This window comes from Dipodomys merriami, unplaced genomic scaffold, assembly GCF_024711535.1.
Source record: "Dipodomys merriami isolate MVZ:Mamm:240054 unplaced genomic scaffold, mDipMer1.0.p SCAF_16, whole genome shotgun sequence".
NCBI classification, from domain to species: Eukaryota; Metazoa; Chordata; class Mammalia; order Rodentia; family Heteromyidae; genus Dipodomys; species Dipodomys merriami.
The window spans coordinates 26,483,418-26,501,310 of NW_027202937.1; the positions used below are offsets into that span (position 1 = coordinate 26,483,418).

The 17,893-nt window shown below is 41.7% G+C and overlaps 1 protein-coding gene across 6 annotated transcripts in view; it reads right to left on the reverse strand.

Moving 5' to 3' along the window:
* Window positions 1–655: 655 nt before the first annotated feature.
* Gcnt2 (glucosaminyl (N-acetyl) transferase 2 (I blood group)) overlaps window positions 656–17,893 on the reverse strand; it is a 100,451-nt gene continuing 83,213 nt past the window's right edge. For 5 of the 6 annotated variants that reach the window (XM_070024589.1, XM_070024588.1, XM_070024592.1 and 2 more), the window contains 2 exons: window positions 7,890–7,982; window positions 656–3,428 (listed from right to left, as the gene is read on the reverse strand). In XM_070024589.1, the coding sequence (XP_069880690.1) occupies window positions 3,238–3,428; window positions 7,890–7,982 (284 nt within the window). In that variant the 3' untranslated portion in view covers window positions 656–3,237. The remainder of the gene's footprint in view (window positions 3,429–7,889; window positions 7,983–17,893) is intronic. The other variant, XM_070024591.1, reaches the window with a different exon arrangement.

The window sequence follows — 17,893 nt, forward strand, 5'->3', positions numbered from 1 at the left end:
GTGTCCACCCTTTCCCTTGCTTTCTCCCAGTTTTTCCCTCCCCCCGATGCCCCCAAATTGTATAGTTCATTTTCAACAGTGTCTAGTGAGCCTCCGCTGCATTTGTTCACCCTTTGTCCCACCATTTTTTGTGTTCCCCTTTCACCCTCCTTCAAACAGATAAAGTTACATACCAGACAAAAGGTACAGAGAACAAAACCAGCAACAAAGGAGAAAAAATAAACAAAAACAAAATGACACAAAACCTCTTGTTTCCATTTCTTGGAGTTCATTTTGATAAATATCATTTTATATGATTCTATTGTACATTTCTTTCTTTCTTTCCTTCTTTCTTTCTTTCTTTCTCTCTTTTTTTTTTGTCAGTCATGGGGCCTGAACTCTGGGCCTGGGTGCTGTCCCTGAGCTCTTCAGCTCAAGGCTAGCGCTCTACCACTTGAGCCACAGTACCACTTACAACTTTTTCTGCTTATGTGGTGCTAAGGAATCGAACCCAGGGCCTCATGCATGCAAGGCAAGCACTCTACCACTGAGCCAACTTCCTATCCCCATTCTTTTATCTCTTTTTTTTTTAAATGATAGATGTGTACTGCCGACCATGCTTTTTAGTGGATAGTAAGGACCAACAAATAAAAAGAGACACAAATATCCCCAGAGATGGAAAATAATATATTAATTTATTTCCAACAACAACAACAAAACAGAACACCGTCAAAAAGAAAGATGGGTACAGTAGTTTCAGGGCATCTCAGTGGGTATGCAGACACCCACTAGCTCAAATATAAACTCTCCCAATAGGAAAGAATTTAAGATTCAGTAGAGATGACCAGCTACAGATATGTAAACATCTTCTACTCCAGAAAACTTCCTCATCCTACACGAGAAAGATCCAGTGTAAAGCATTTTTTTCTCAGGTGCTGCCATTTAAACATCAACTTGAAAAGACCCTTGTGACCCTGGATATGGTCTTCCATTTAACCTTTATTCCCTAATACAATTCCATTTTTTTCAGTAGCCAGAAAAAGTTCGACATCATCATTCCCTTTAAATATGATTGACATTCAACAGGTACAATGATAGAAAAAGAATCAAATCATGTTAATTAAGTATACCATTCTTTGCATTAATTCTCATTAGAATAAATAAATATTTAGGAACTCAGTAGATTAGAGCAATACGAAAGAAGACTTCACATTTATTTTTTTTCTCAGTAATAAGACTTTTTAAACTTTTTCTCAGTGTAACACTGAGACCATTCTTACCTTTTCTGGTATACTACATATGGCTTTATTTGACTTCTCTCAATATTCTACCTCGGGAAATGACCTGAGAAGACCAGTAAGAGAAGCTCAAATTCTCACACAGAGAATTTGTTTCCTAATGCTTCTTAAGCTCTCAAGACTCAGTTACTTTTTCTGCAAAGTGGGGTAATGAAGACAATGGGATGTACACAGGAGTGAGCAGAATGCTAAGACATACCAGCCTTTAGTATCAGTCTCCTCTATCCTCTCTCTTTTGAATCACCTCTGGTTTAACTCACAATTTATAACATCTGTCTCCTTGGTCTGTGATCGTTGTACCTAAGATTCCTTTTTTTAGGAATGGATTTGATATAGACACTTTGTAAGAGTCTCTGGAATTGAGTGTCCAAGGCTGATTTTATCATGAAGTGTTTTAGAATGAAAAGGCTTCTCTCTCAGTTTTTTTTTTTTTTTTTGGGTACTCGGGCTTGAACTCAGGGCTAGGACACTCTCCCTTAGCTTTTCCACTCAAGACTGAGGCGCTATCCCTTAGCTACCCCTCCACTTCTGGCTTTTTGGTGGTTAATTGAAGGTAAGAGTGTCTCAGACTTTCCTGCCAAGACTGTCTTTTTTTTGGGGGGGGGGGAGGTCCGTCGTGGGGCTTGAACTCGGCCTGGGCGCTGTCCCTCAGCTCTTGAGCTCAAGGCTAGCGCTCTACCACTTGAGCCACAGTGCCACTTCTGACTTTTTTTGCTTATGTGGTGCTGAGGAAATCGAACCCAGGGCCTCAGGCATGCAAGGCAAGCGCTCTACCACTGAGCCACTTCCCAGCCCCCAAGACTGGCTTTGAATTGTGATGCTCAGATCCTTGTGGGTGGCTAGGATTACCGGTGTGAACCACCAGCACTGGGCTAGGGCTTCTCTCTTATTCTCTTCGGCACATCTGGCGGGACCAGACACTCTAGAAATATCACTGCCAGTAGGCTGAATGAATGAATGAATGAGTGAATGAGGGATACATGACAGAGATTCACCACAGCCAAAAACTCTTAAAAAGGGAGGCACTTCTATCAGCACCTGGCATTGAAAAGTTCCCAGAGAATTCCATAGCGTGGTAAAAGGTGTTGCAAGGTTAAATCTGGTCTCTATTTTTACAGAAGCATATATTTGCCAGGAAGGAGTCCCAGAAGTAATTCATTCATGGTGTTCCAGACTTGAGACTCCACTAGACCAGAGAAGGAAGGTGATAGGATACCTTCCTTCTTGGGAAGACTTTGCCATGAACACAAAAGAGAGAATGGAGGACATTCTGGCAGACAAGAGAAATGTTTGGCATCCCCGAGGTCTTTTCTCTGTAGCAGTAGACAGTGGCTCTTTTATCTTTGAGCACACACTGTGTCTTGCTAATGGCTTTATGTACAGACATGGGGAACCTGGGTAGATCTGGTTTTGCTTGTAGGCTGGTTGTTTTATAAGTGTTGGGGATTGAACCCAGGTCCTCATGAATACTGGGCAAGTGCTCTATCACACTGAACTACACTCTAGCTTTTCAAGATCTGTTTTTGTTGATAGGAAATGCATTACCCAGAAAGCTGTTGCTATGCCTATGTGTGAGCACAGAGTAGTGACTGCTAATATGTTAAAGATTCCTTCTTCAAAGAAACCAAACGTCTTATTTTCCTAAGTATTGTCTACCATTTTCCTTTCTATTAGGATCTAATTATATGATGATTATCTGGTAACTTTTGAATTTATCACTGATCATAATAATAGCCTAACAAAGAAGTGAGCATGAGGAAATTGCATGAAGAAAATCCCGGCCAAAGCACCAGGATTGACCTACTCAGCCATCCTGTTGTATTTTCAGTGTCCAGTGGATATTGTAGGTGTAATTATGCAGCCAAATCCTAAAACCCTTAACATAACCGAAGTCAAAGTCTCCTACAAAGAGGATCTTCATTCCGACTGCAATTACCCTTCAGATGTCAGGTAGCATCCATTAAAAATACCAGCTGGGTTGTATCGCAGTTTCGCTCTGGTTAAGGGTTCTTTCTCGAAGCCTCAGTTCGAGGCATTCCACAGTTAGAGGGTATGTGTTAAGCTCAAACTTGTTAGCAAACAGGCTTTGTGAATTAATCAGCCATTTTAAGTCTCCGTTTCCATAGATACAAATGCCATGTACATAGTGACCTGCAAAGGAGAGAAGAAAACATGGTGAAAACATGCTTGTTTTCCAAGGTCAAAGGTAGTGGGACTGACAGAAAGTAGGAGTGATGACTGACGGAGGAGCTAGAGCGGTGCCAAGTGTTAAGAAATTCAGATGATTTATACCTGGGTAGTCCTGCTTCACTGGCGCAAGCAGGGCAAGTGTGATTTGAAGAGATGGGGGCGAAACAATCCAAGGGAGTCTCACGGCAAGAGTCAGGAGGCAACCCAGGGTCAGGGGATGAGTTATGGATGAGATGCTTTAGATGTGTACTCATGGCTTTTCTGAGTGCCTTTGTTAAGTCTTCTCCCTAAGCTCTGGTCCAATCTACCCAAGTGTCTACTTTATATCTCCACTTACATGTGTAATAAATCTCCCATGTATGTCAGAGCTGATTTTTTTGAAGATATTGTTACAATATGTAGTCCAGGCTGCCCTCAAACTTATGATCTTCTTGTCTCAGCTGCCCAAGTGCTGGGATTACAGGTGTGAGCCTTCAGCCCCTGAGCACTGACTTTTTTTTTTTAAACCTGATCCTAGGGCTTTAACTCAGTGCCTGGGAACTGTCCCTGAACTTCTGTGCTCAAGGTTAGCACTCTATCATTTGAGTCACAACTCCACATCCAGCTTTTAAGATAATTGATTAGAAATAAGAGTCTCCAGGCCTCCAGGCTCAAAGAAACATAGGTCCCATGGTTTCCCTTATTTGCAGTAACTAGTATATGTCTGAGACAAGCAGAAAAGGTCAGATAAGTCGATGTTAGGTGAAATGAACCCCAAGGTAAGTATTCAAATGTTTTTTCTTTCTTGAGATTGTTTCTAACATATTTATAAGATGATTTCTTTGTTGCTTTGTATGTCCCTCCCTCACGGTATAACCCCTGCTTTCATTGTATTTGATGTTGGTATAATTTGTGGAAGGGAAGGGCAAAAACAAACCATTTAAATAGGGATACAGGTGGACTCATTGCAACAATGAGATGTACAAGTCGTTATGTCAAAAAACAAACTTTACAACTTTGGATGGTGGGGGGGAAAGGAGGGGACAGGGGGAGATGGGAAGGGTTGGGAAGGGGAAACAAAGGAGGAGACAACAATGCTTGATAAGAAAATGTACTCATTACCTTGCTGATGTAATTGTAACCCCTCTGTACAGTATTTTTACAATAAAAATAAAAAATAATATAAAAGAGTCTCACAGGCTTTCCTGCCCAGGTTGGCTTTGAACCTTGATCCTTAGATTTCAGCCTCCAGAGTAGAATTACAGGTGTGAGCCACTAGCAACTGACTGCACTGAACTTTATCTCTCTCTCTCTCTCTCTCTCTCTCTCTCTCTCTCTCTCGCGTCATGGGCTTGAACTCAGGGCCTGGACACTGTCTCTGAGCTTCTTTTGCTCAAGGCTAGCACTCTATACTTGAGCCACAGCACCACCTCAGGCCTTTTCTGTTTATGTGGCTTCATGCATGTAAGCCACATTCCCAGCCCAGCACTAAACTTCTTAATCTCCTCTCTGTAAGCTGGTTCCTTTCCACATCCTCCCCCTCAGTTCATATTCTTCAGTGCCAGAAGTGCTTCACAGCCCACCTCCATCAACAATCTGTCTGCTCAGCCTTCAAAACAGTAACAGAATTCAACCACCTCTCACCACCATCATTGACAGCACTGAGGTCCCATGCACCTCCATCTTCCTGTTTGAACTGCAGTCATGAGTGCACTCCTCAACTTAACCCCTTTCCTGGTCAATATTCCATCACTGAGTACAATAAACAGAGATATTCTTCTACTTTTTTTTTTTTTTTGCCACTTCTGGGGCTTGAACTCAGGGCCTGGGCACTGTCCCTGAGCCTTTCTGTGCTCAAGGTTAGCACTCTACCACTTGAACCACAGCACCACTTCTGTTTCTTTCTCTTTATGTGGTGCTGAGGAATCAAACCCAGGGCTTTGTGCACGCTAGACAAGCAGTCTATCATAGTCACATTCCCAGCCCTCTTCTACAATGTTAAGTGGGTCATTTGCCTCCTCTCAGTTCTAATAACGGTGTCACTCCTGCACAAGGAACTTGCTCCCCTGGGAATCGCCATGCACTCCTACTCCCCGAGAGCCCGCCCTGCAATACACATGAACAGCCTCCTGCCACTCAGCCTCAGGTCTGAGAAGCTGAAGCCTTCCCTGATTGCTTCTTCCTCTTCCTCACTCATTTCTCTTTTAGTCCTTATTACCCCTTCCCCCAACACACATGTATATGCATCTGATGTATCTGACATACATGTATATCTATATATACATATATTGGTATCTGAGATATATCACATAGAAATAGATATATGTACAAATTGACAAAACTATGTATCCAATATGTATGTTTTATATATATATATATATATATATATATATATATATATATGTTTTTATGCTTGGTATATAACTTCACATACGCCTATATAAAACTGACATATTCATTACATATATAAATACTTTACATGTATCAGTGCCAAGAAGGAAAATAGTACTGTTTATTTTCTCTCTTTCCAGATATCATTTTTGTCTTGCTCCTCAGGCTGAGCTATAAGCTCAGAACATTTTGTTCATGTCTGCATCTAGACAAATGATGGTAACTATGAGATGTTAAATTAATAGTTGCTAGATAAAAGGATGGAGAGAATGAGTGGAGACTTGCAGATTTGATGGACAGTGGTTTCAGAAAGATCCAAGGACAATCTCTGGAATGGTTGTGGTGGTAAGATTTTTCTACTAGAATCAGGAATTCTGTTGGGAATGGGTTAGAAAGAAGAATAGAAGAAAATTGGAACTATTTTATTTGGCATGCAACAGAACAGTAATTGGTAAACTGATATAGAGGAAAGGGTTTATTAGGTCTTTTATCCTGGAAGTATGCAGGATCCTTGAAGATTTTTGAATCCACGCAATATTACTGCATGCTGTTAGAGGCTGACTTGTGTACCCCTCCAAATTCATATGATGACTTTTCATGTTCTCTACCTGAGTGGAGACATGATCTTTAAAGAGGTAAATTAAAATAACATTATTAAGGATTTTGTCCTTAAAAGAAAATGAGAGCTGGGCGCCGGTGACTCATGCCTGTAATCCTAGCTATTCAGGGGGCTGAGATCTGAGGATCTCAGTTCAAAGCCAGCCCGGGCAGGAAAGTCCATGAGACTCTTATCTCTAATAAACCACTAGAAAACCAGAAGCAGCACTGTAGCTTAAGTGGTAGAGTGCTGGTCTTGAGCTGAAGAGCGCAGGGACAGTGCCCAAGCCCAGAGTTCAAGCCCTATGACTGACAAAAAAAAAGAAAAAGAAAAAGAAAATGATATGAAACCCGGTGCTGGTGGCTTAAGCCTGTAATCCTAGCTACTCAGGAGGCTGAGATCATGAAGATCATGAATTGAAGTCAGTTGGGCAGGAAAGTCTGTGAGGCTCTTATCTCCAATTAACCAGCAAAAAAGACAAAAGTAGAACTGTGGTTCAAGTGGTAGAGTGCCAGCCTGGAGCAAAAAGCAATGCTCAGGGATACTTCCCAAGCCTTGAGTTCAAGCCCAAGGCTACCAGCACCAAAAAGAAGAAGAGGGAAGAAGAAGAAGAAAGGAGAAGGAGGAAAAGGAGGAGGGGGGGGGGAGAAAAAGAAATTAGAACATAGACATGTAATTAAAGACCGTGTGGGGATACAAAGAAGGAAGAGGTGGTCATTCATAAGCCAAAGGAGAAGATCTGCTGATACTTGATCTTCCAGACCCCCAAAGCTTCAAGAAAATTAACTTCTGTTGTGTAAGCTGACCAATCTATGCTATGTTGTTATAGCAGCTTCAGCTAACACACACACACACACACACACACACACACACACACACACACACACACACACACACACACACACACACACACACACACACACACACACACACACACACACACACACACACACACACACACACACACAATGTACCAGGCAGTACTCTGAGTGAAGCAATTGCCAGGACTGATAAGATTCTATTTGTAGGATAACCCTTTTTTCTTAATGTCCCTTGTGCCAGAGCAGTGACAAACACCTATAACTCTCCAAGCTCCTTAAAAGCCTGTGGAGGAGCAGAAGGGCCATGGTGTTCCTGTGGAGAACATGACATCACCTCTTCCACTAGCAATAACTACAATCACAAAAGGAGTCCTAAGAGGAAGGAATTACCCAGAAAGCTGGGACTAGCAAGAAAGTATTACAGTAATCTGAAGTTACTTTTCCACCTAGAGAGGTAAGGGTGGAGAATGTCTGATGAAGGCTTATTTTCAAGAGTCTAGGTGTTGAAGTCTCTGGCTTCTCTGTGTAGCAATGAGCAGATTGGTCTCCCCATCCCTACAATTCTGAACCCCAGTATTTGTTCCACATCTCCCCCCAGCCCTCCCAGCAGGTTGACCTAAGAGCTGGCCTCACCATGGCAACCTCCGTGTTTACTCTCCATGTCCATCCATTTCACAGCTCTAAGGTTGCCAGTCCAGGATGCATTGGGCATGGAGCCTGGGACTCCTGCAATGTGGATAAAGGAGCAAAGTGAGAACCAGGGAACAAAGCCATCAATTTCTTCCACTCAGCCTCACATTCATGCTTCTTTTCATTCTCTCGACTGTTTTTCACACCTCACAGGATTGCTGTGTGCTGACGTGAGCAGTGGGTCAAAAGCTGTACCACTGTGGTTTGAAGGTGCGATAGAGGCCACCAGTCAGGTATGTGGGCAGATCCCGTACCTTTACAAAGGACAGGGAAATGGTACCCTGAGCCCACAGGGGGAACATGACCCCATCAGTGCAGCCACTTCTGCCTGGAGAGACCAGGATCAACCCTCTGACCTCAAAACTGTGAGGCAAACACATTTAAGTTATTTAACTTGCTATGTTTGTGGTCATTGCATACAGTAGCAAGCAGAAAATAAATTTACATACTAACATGAGAAAAGGTACTTGAAAAGATGGATTTTTTTTTTCGTAAGAAAAAAAAATCAGACTAGGTTAATTTTTCGTTGTTGTTGTTGGTTGTGGGGCTTGAACTCTGGGCTTGAGTGCTGTCCCTGTGCTCTTCAGCTCAAGGCAAGTGCTCTACTGCTTCAGCCATGGCGTCACTTCCGGTTTTCTAGTGGTTTATTAGAGCTAAGAGTCTCACAGCCTTTTCTGCCCAGGCAGGCTTTGAACTGTGATCCTCAGATCTCAGCCTCCTGAGAGAGGATTACAGGTGTGAGCTACGGGTGTCCGGCCTCAAATGTTTTTTTTAATTTAATTTTCTGCCAATCTCTGAAGCCTGAATTCAGGATCTTGAGCCACAGAGCCACTTCCGGCTTTTTCTGTTTATGTGGTACTGAGAATCGAACCAAGGGCTTCCTGCATGCTAGGCAAACACTCTACCACTAAGTCACTTACCCAGTCCTAGGCCAGTTTTTTATTAGCATACATTAGCTAAACATTTCTACACATATAGATAACGTATTCCGATCAATTCCCCCCCCCCTCCTCCTTCAGGTCAGAAAAAAACACAATAAGATAGGGCTTTTAAATTTTAATAACTTTTCCTTTTTAAAAACATTAGCAAAAACTAGTACATTTCAAAAGAAATACAGCTGTGTATTTCATGTGACAGCAGCTGCCCTGTTGTCACGTGTTAATTATAGGATGATCTAAATATAGAATTGGATTCACGTCTCCCAACTAAAGTTATATTTTCAAACTCCAGTCTTCCCTGTAAATCACTGTGTCTCTAACCATTAGGGTTCTCTCTAAGGCAAGGGTTGTTTTCTGGTTGCTTTATTGCCCATATTTTAAAGCATTCTAGAACACTATTCAACAAAAACACTTGAAGAAGTACTAGTTCTTATTGCTTCATTTAAATACTTAAAAACTTTAATCTGGTCGCTAGTAGCTCACCCCTGCAATCCTAGCTAGATCAGAGAACTGTAGTTTCAAGCCAGCCCAAGCAGTAAAGTCTCTGAGACCCTTCTTTCCAATGAACCAGCAAAAAGCTGGAAGTGCAGTGGTAGCTCAAGTGGTAGAGCATGAGCCTTGACCAAAAGAAACCAAAGCACAGCACCTAAGCCCTTAGTTCAAGCCCCATAGTGGTGTTTAAAAAAAAATAGCACTTGCTTGTTCTAAAAGAAGCCCTTGGTTTTGTTTGTGCCACAAACTTTTAAAGAATATAGATGAAAACTTGCCTTAGATAAGGCAAGCGTGTGGAGAGGAGAATCTGCAACGAAGACAGAGAATTTGGTTTATTTTATTTATGTCAGCAAGACTAGCTGACTTGGGTGAGGTTCTTAACTCTATTTAGATTAAATAATAACTACATCAGAAATGTGTGAATGAAAATTCCCCAAAGTATATCCTCACTTTTAAGTGACTACATTTCTTTAAAGATGATTGCCCCCCCCTTGTTCTTATTTATATTATCACAAACTGACTTGCTCAGGAACACAATGCTGTTATTCCAGAGATAAGATCATTACATTTATAATTAATGACTCACTGTCTTTTGAATACACACATTTTCCTAGTAACCTCCTGCTAATGAAATTCCATACCTCAACTTCCATAGTTAGATGACAGGTCTCAGACATATCTAGATACTAACATGTGAATATTAAATGTTATGTTTGAATATTATCCACGTCTAAATTAAATTTAATTAAAATTTAATTAAAGTGAAAGAGCACTGATGCTTCATGCCTGTAATCCTAGCTACTCAGGAGGCTGACATCTGAGGATTGTGGTTTGAAGCGAGCCTGGGCAGGAAAGTCTATGAGACCCTTATCTCTAATACACCATTCAGAAAAAAATGGAAGTGGTGCTGTGGCTCAAGTAGTAGAACACTAGCCTTGAGAAAAAGAAGCTTGGGGACAGCACTCAGGCCCTGAGTTCAAACCCGAGGACTAGCACACACACACACACAAAAAGGAAAAAAAGGGGGGCTGGGAAGGTGGCTCAGCAGTAGAGTGCATGCCTTGCAAGCATGAGGCCCTGGGTTTGATTCCTCAGCACCACATAAACAGAAAAAGCCAGAAATGGTGCTGTGGCTCCAGTGGTAGAGCTCTAGCCTTGAGCTGAAGAGCTGAGGGACAGCGCCCAGGCCCAGAGTTCAGGCCCCATGACTGGCAAAAAGGAAAAAAAAAAAAAAGAAAGTGGAAGGAGAGAGAGGATAAACACTGAACTTTTTTCTTTTCTTTTTTTGGTGTACATCTCAGAGCTTGAGGTCATAGCCTTGCACTTAAGACTCTTTTTTTTTTTTTTTTTTGCTAGAGGTTGGTGCTCTAGCAGTTAACCCATGCTTCTACTTCTGGCTTTTTGCTGAGTAATTGATAAAAGTTCAGGCTTTCCTGCCCAGGCTGACTTTAAACTATAATACTGAGATCCCAGGCTCCTGAGTAGTACAGGAATGAATGCAAATCCCTGAGCCTTCTACTGGGGGTCAAACCCAGCTTTGTTGCTAGTGCTGCAAGCACTCTGCCACTGGAGCCATACCCCAGACTCCTTTCTTTTCAAAGAATTCTGACACTCAGAGCTGTGGCAGGAATAGGTATAGACCCAGCTGTCCTGGGGCTTCTAGAACTGGGAGCACCAATCTGTGTCACGTGGGAGCTGGTGGCAAAATGCCTTACCCTGGGCTCTATCCCAGACCTATGGCACCACAACTCATATCTCCACAGTCTCTCCTCTCCTTGACATTCTTTTTTTTTTTTTGGACGGTCGTGGGGCCTGAACTCTGGGCCTCAGCTCTTCAGCTCAAGGCCAGTGCTCTACAACTTGAGCCACAGCACCATTTTTCTGCTTATGTGGTTCTAAGGAATAGAATCCAGGGTCTCATGCATGCAAGGCAAGCGCTCTACCACTGAGCCATCTTCCCAGCCCTCCTTGAGATTCTTAATGTGGTGGTTTTACATCATTTGGTTACCGTGTTCCCACTGCTGGGAACATAAGCTTCCTCCCTCTCTCCCTCCCTCCCTCCCTCCCTCTAGCCCTTCTAACCTTCCTCCCTTCCTCCCTCCCTCCCCCCTCCATATGTTCCCTCCCTCTAGCCCTTCTAACCTTCCTCCCTTCTTCCCTCCCCCTCCCTTTCTTTCCTTCCTCCCTTTCCTTCCTTCCTTCCTTCCTAGCTTCCTCTCTCTTTTCTTTCTTTCTTTCTCATTCCTTCCTTCCTTCCTTCCTTCCTTCCTTCCTTCCTTCCTTCCTTCCTTCCTTTCTTTCTTTGTAATGCTAGGTAAATGTTCTATCACTGAGCAACACCCCAAGCCCTGAATTTTAATAGCTCTCTTACACTACCTCTGGAAGACAGCCCACCCACTGCTGTGGGGAGAAGCTGTACAGCTCCCACTGAGCTGATGTTCTTGGCTCCTCATAGTACCCCACTGTCACAGCACTTGGCTGCCCAGAAATTTCCAGTCAGTGTAGAAGAAATGACCCAGAGCAGATGACCCATTCACTGCCTCCACAGCTGATGGTGAGGCCTGGGTAGCTTGTCTGTGTCAGACAGGCCTGCCCTGCTTTTTCAATAGACCATAGTAACCTAAGGTGACTATATTTCTACTTTTCAATCTTGGGACACATTTCTTTTATATATACATACACATACATACATACATACATACATACATACATACATACATATAGGAAGCCAACCCAAAAGTACAATATGCCCATAAACAATTTATTTGGACTTAGGTTAAATGAAACAAGCAGCAAGATTCCACCCACCCACTCCATTCCTTGCTTTAACATCCAGTTGCTCCTTCTACTCACTGAGCCTTTTCTCACTTTAAATCTCTTTCATCCTTTTCTCTGAGACTGACCTCAATCCAATGCCTCTGAATGCTGACCTAGGAATTCTGGAACTTAACTCCTCTGAGCTGTGTCATTAGCCAGCTGGGCATCCCCAACTCTCACTGTGTCAATGGTGTCTGTAGATGAGATCAGTGGTTTTCAAGCTGGACTGCAAACCACGGGAAACACATGACATCATCACCTGTCTTCCCCACATGCATAGATTGCAAAGAGAGGTTTCACAAAGCCATACTTAGGCTTATTACATGAGATGAGCTTGTTTGTTTTATGCTCTTGTCTAGTTTAAGTTTCATTTTTTAAAAAAAATTCTGGCCCCAAACTGCCAAAATGATTTCAGTATCCTCTCCTAGGATATAACTCTTACTTGAAAAATATTGGGCTTGATTCTATGCTTGATCTTGCTAGTGTGTGTGTGTGTGTGTGTGTGTATGCGCACGCGTGTGCACCTGTGCACGCATGCCAGACCAAGGCTTGCACTCAGCCTGGGCACTGTCCCTTAGCTTTTGTCCTCAGGTGAGTTCCCTACCACTTGCATCATAGCTCCACTTTCAACTTTTTTGGTGGTTAATTGGAGTTAAGAAGCTCATGGACTTTCCCGCTCAGGCTTTGAGCCATGATCCTCAGATCTCATCCTCCTGAGTAGTTTGGATTTTCCAGGTCTGTGCCACTAGCACCTGGCTTGTTCTTACAATCATGACTACTATTATTCTGTCCTTTTCTTTTTCTCTTTTTCTGGCAGTAACTGGGGTTTGGATTCAGGGTCTTGAACTTGCTAAGCAAATACCCTACCACATAAGCCATATCTGCCTTTTAGCTTTCATTATTTTTTGAGTATTGTTTATATCTGGGGTCAGCCTGAATCACAACCCTCCTATTTATTCTTATTACACAACTAGGATGGGATGACAGATGTATGCCAGTACCCTCAGCTCGTTTATTGAGATAGGGAGGAAGACAGGCTTACTAGTTTTGAACCATAATTCTCATAATCTCTGTCTCCGGAGTGGACAGGATTCTATAGGAATGTACCACCATACCTAGTCATTGACTACTATTATTATTCTAGCTTGTCAGGAGTCTGGGAGGTACCTCCTTTTCATTATTTCTAGGCTAGATGAAGCAAAAAAGAAGACTGACAGTATTATAAAAGAAAACACTTCACTCCAAAAAAATACAGTTCTCTCATTTGCTCTTCACAGGCCTATGTAAATAGAACATTTGGGAGAAAGTTTGTAGAGTAATCAGGAATGTTGTTCTTGGGTCTCAGCCTTGATAACTGTGTTTGTTAAGTAAATGAATATGATCTTTGAAATGCAAGCGTTATTTATATTGACTTCACTTCTTATTGCTCTCAAATGGTTTGGTCTTCATTAAGGGAGACCTGTGTGTGACAGCAAGTTCATTTCCTTTCACTTTGGAAGTATTCACGCAAGGTTTTTTTTTTTTTCCCCTATTTATTCTCATGCTTGTTAGGCAGGTGTTCTACGACTTGAGCCTTGCCCCCAGCCCTTTTTGCTTCAGTTACTTTTTGAATAAGGTTTCACATTTTGCTTGGCCAGCATAGGCTATGAACTTTGTGTGCATACCAATGCATCCAGCTTTTATTGGTTGAGATGGACATCTTGTTTCTTTTTGCCTAAGCTGGCCTTGAACCATGATCCTCCAACCAGTCTCCCAGGATCCCAGGAATGAGGCACCTCTCTAGGTCAATGTCAAATAACCAACACAAATGAGAGTTTAGTGAAAGAATTTTCTCCCAATTTAATGGTGGTGCTGGAAGGGAAATTAAGGTAATTCTAGAAAATCAATTCAGAAAGAGGTGGGGAAAGATGCCAGAATGGTCATCTCCTTTGGCCTTTGTAACCAATACTTTCAAAATAAGAAGTAAATTTAAAGTGCAGAAATCTGTCTATAAAGCAGTTTACTATAACGATATTTATGACTAACAATGGACATTGCAGTCAGATGGATAGGATTTCTTATCTGTGTCTTTGCTATTACTAGCTGTCTAAGTTTAAACAACTACTTCAATGTGGGAAATAATCTTTACATTTGTCATCAATAAGCTGGCACTGGTGGCTCATATCTGCAATCCTAGATACACAGGAAGCTGAGAGCTGAGGAATACCAATTTAAAGCCAGTCTGAGCAGGAAAGGTTGTGAGACACATCTCCCAATTATCAGTGAAAAGATGATAGTAGGGCTGGGACTTGTGGGAGCCCTAAGGGCCTATGAATGAATGCATAAAGAATGAATGATGCCAGCTGAAAACTGTTGGGTGTGTGACAGCTCAGGCTGAGTGTTTGACCTTCTGGAGTAATATTATCAAAAGACAGGAATGGGTGCCTGAGGGAACTTAATCTGCTGACTGTAATCTGCCTGCTCTCCCAACCCATTCCTTCTTGGCATCCTGTTATCTACCTCTTTGGAATGTGCCCTTTAGATCTGTTCCCTTCAGGGAGCCCCCCCCCCAGGACAATCTGAGCCTATAAGCAGCAGGATGGGGAGATACCTTCAATTTCACCCTGTCTGTCAGTCAAACTCATATTGGGATATTATTTAATATTAAAGTGTTCAATATGAGCTTTCACTACATGGGCATTTCTTCACCCAGGTATCTCCTGGGCAGAGCTAGCAAGGGTTCAATTGGTAGAGCATCAGCCTTGAGTGGAAAAAGCTAAGAGACAATGCCCAAGCCCTAAGTTCAAGCCCCAGTGCTGGGACACACATAAACAAACAAGACAGCAATAACAACAACCACCAAATGTCATCAACTATGCCCAGCCCATAAAACTTCCTTTGTAATATTATATTGTTTTAATTAAGTTTATTGACCTAGATGAGCATCTGTTTATTTGGTGACTTAGCAGCTGTGAATATGCTAAGAATTCAATGAAAGAAATATGTAAAAGGTTCATTGCTCATTGCTGATTATATTTAATGATTAAAATGTAGAACATTACCAGGCACTGGTAGCTCACACCTGTAATCTTAGCTACTCAGGTGGCTGAGATTTGAGGATCGCAGTTCAAAGCTAGCCTGGGCACAAAAATCCATGAGGCTCTTAACTCCAAAGGAAAAAATTGTATAAAGTTAGAAATGGAGCTGTGGCTGAAGTGGTAGAACACTAGCTTTGAGCAAAAAACCCGAGGGACAAAGGCCAGGCTCTGAGTTCAAGCTTTAAGACTGGCACCAAAAAAAAAAAAAAGTTGAACATTAATGACAACAAAATTTAGTGTCAAGCTGGGTGCCGCTAGCTCATGCCTGTAATCCTAGCTATTCAGGAGGCTGAGATCTGAGGATCATGGTTCAAAGTCAGCCCAGGTGGGAAAGTCCATGAGACTCTTATCTCCAATAAACCACTCCAAAACCGGAAGTGGCAATGTGGCTCAAGTGGTACAGTGCTAGCCTTGAGCTGAAGAGCTGAGGAACAGCGCCCAGGCCCAGAGATCAAGCCCCTTGACCCAAATAACAAAAACAAAACAAAACAAACAAACAAACAACCTAGTGTCAACTTGTAGCCTGTTTTGCTTATTGCTATTTTTTTAAAGATATAAACCAGGTACAGTGATGCATATCTATATTCCCAGCACTTAGGCAGCAGAGGCAGATGGATTTCAAGTTGGAGCCAGAATGGGCTACATGGAATTTTCCAGGATAGTCTAGGCTGCATAGCAAGACCCTGGCCGAGAAAACTAAAATCCATGAAACCAAACACACAAAGAAATAAACAGATGTACAAAACTCCGGAAAGTCTAAGCCCCCTCTCAGGAATACCTGGTCAAGCCACAAGCACTAGTAATGTTTTCCTGAATGCCCCTACATGATTGAAATATGTAGTTGTGTGGAGAATACCAGTTCTTCTAGAAGAGTTTTACTGAATATTTCTTCATAGGGCTGATGCCTTGTAAAATATTATTCTAATTGTTCTTCACCAAGTAAGGAGAAAATTTACTTTTCATCAAACAATAGTAACTGGATCTATGTTTTGTCATTCATTTCATTAAACAATAGCAACTGGATCTGTTTTATAGTTCAGGGATTTCAAAAGTAAAGTTCAAAGGAGGAACGAATTGACTTTCCAAGTTGCCCACATTAGCCTGGCACATTTACCTTTTAATTTTTACTTTTTTCCTCTTAAAATAATTATTCTATAATTTGTGGAGAAAATAGAAGGGGACTGGTTATGAGAATGGATTCAAGTAAGGCATAAAAGGATAAAAAGTACAAAAAGAAAACAAAAAGTACAAAGTAGAAAATCACACACACACACACATACACACACACACACACAAAATGCTTGCAAATAATGACCATTTAGAAAACATTATTTAAAAAGAAAAAAAATGACTAAAACTCAGGAATTGGGTGGTGTTCCTTAGCTTTTTCAAAAACTCAAGGCTGGTGGCTCTACCATTTGGCTTTTAGCTGGCCAACAGGAGATAAGAGTTCCAGGAAATTGCCTGGGCTGGCTTTGAACTCTGATCCTTAGATTTCAGCCTCCTAAGTAGTTAGGATTACAAGTATAAGCCACAGGTGCCCATTGTCTTATGGGTTGGGTTTGTTACTGTTGTTGGTTTTTTCTTCTTCTTCTGATCCTAGGGATTAAACCCAGGGCTATATTAAACATGTGTTCTACCAATGAACTACTCCACCAACCCAAGAACATAACTACCCGATAGCTAACTGGTCTCTGGTGAGAATAGATTGCAAATGATTACTATTAAGTCACCTTCGCCACCAGTGCCTGGCTCAGCAACTGTTTTGTTTTAGGATTTTTTTTATTTTATTAGTTTGGGAACTAGAGACATTTTGTTACTTGGCATACTTGAACATCAAACAGTAAATTTTTTTTTCTGCAATCTCATTTGGATATATTTGAATTAGGTATTTTACATTTCAAGTGGCAGCCCCCCCGCCAAGTTTTTACGTGTCTTGTGTTTAGTAAAAGCACACTATTAATTTTCCTATCATGGCCAGGCCTGCCCTTATTGGAATCAGTGGAACTGCACATAGCTTGTATTGTTTTGTCTGTTACCTGGGGAAAAGTCCTTAATGACTCCAGTAGTCAAATTTTCATCTTGCTCTACAGAAAGTTCCCTCTTCACCTTCAAAGAAAAGTACCAGGCTGCACCTACCTGGCTATGAATCAAGAATTCATTTGAAATTTGTTAAACATTCCTTCCAATTTTATGTCTAAGCAACCACATGAGAAATTATGCTCACTTAAGACTGTTGTCTAGCCAGATGCCAGTGGCTCACACCTGTAATCCTAGCTACTCTGGAGGCTGTGATCTGAAGATCACAGTTCAAAGACAGCCTGGCCCAGGAAAGTCTGAGATTCTTTATCTCCAAAAGTGGGATGGTAGAATGCTAGCCTTGAGCATAAAAGCTCTGGTATAGCTCCCAGACTCTGAGTTCAAGCCCCAGGACTGGCATAAAAGAAAAAAATATAGACTGGTCTGGTTTAAACCCTTATTTACACTCTAAGAATACCTTCTTGTGATCAGCCATAAATTCCTTTTGTTCCTTCATAAGCTGGATAGATACAAGTTGCTAATCTGAGATCTGAGTGGATACTTGTAAGAAGTCTAGTCTTTTTTTTATTACCTTTAAGTACTT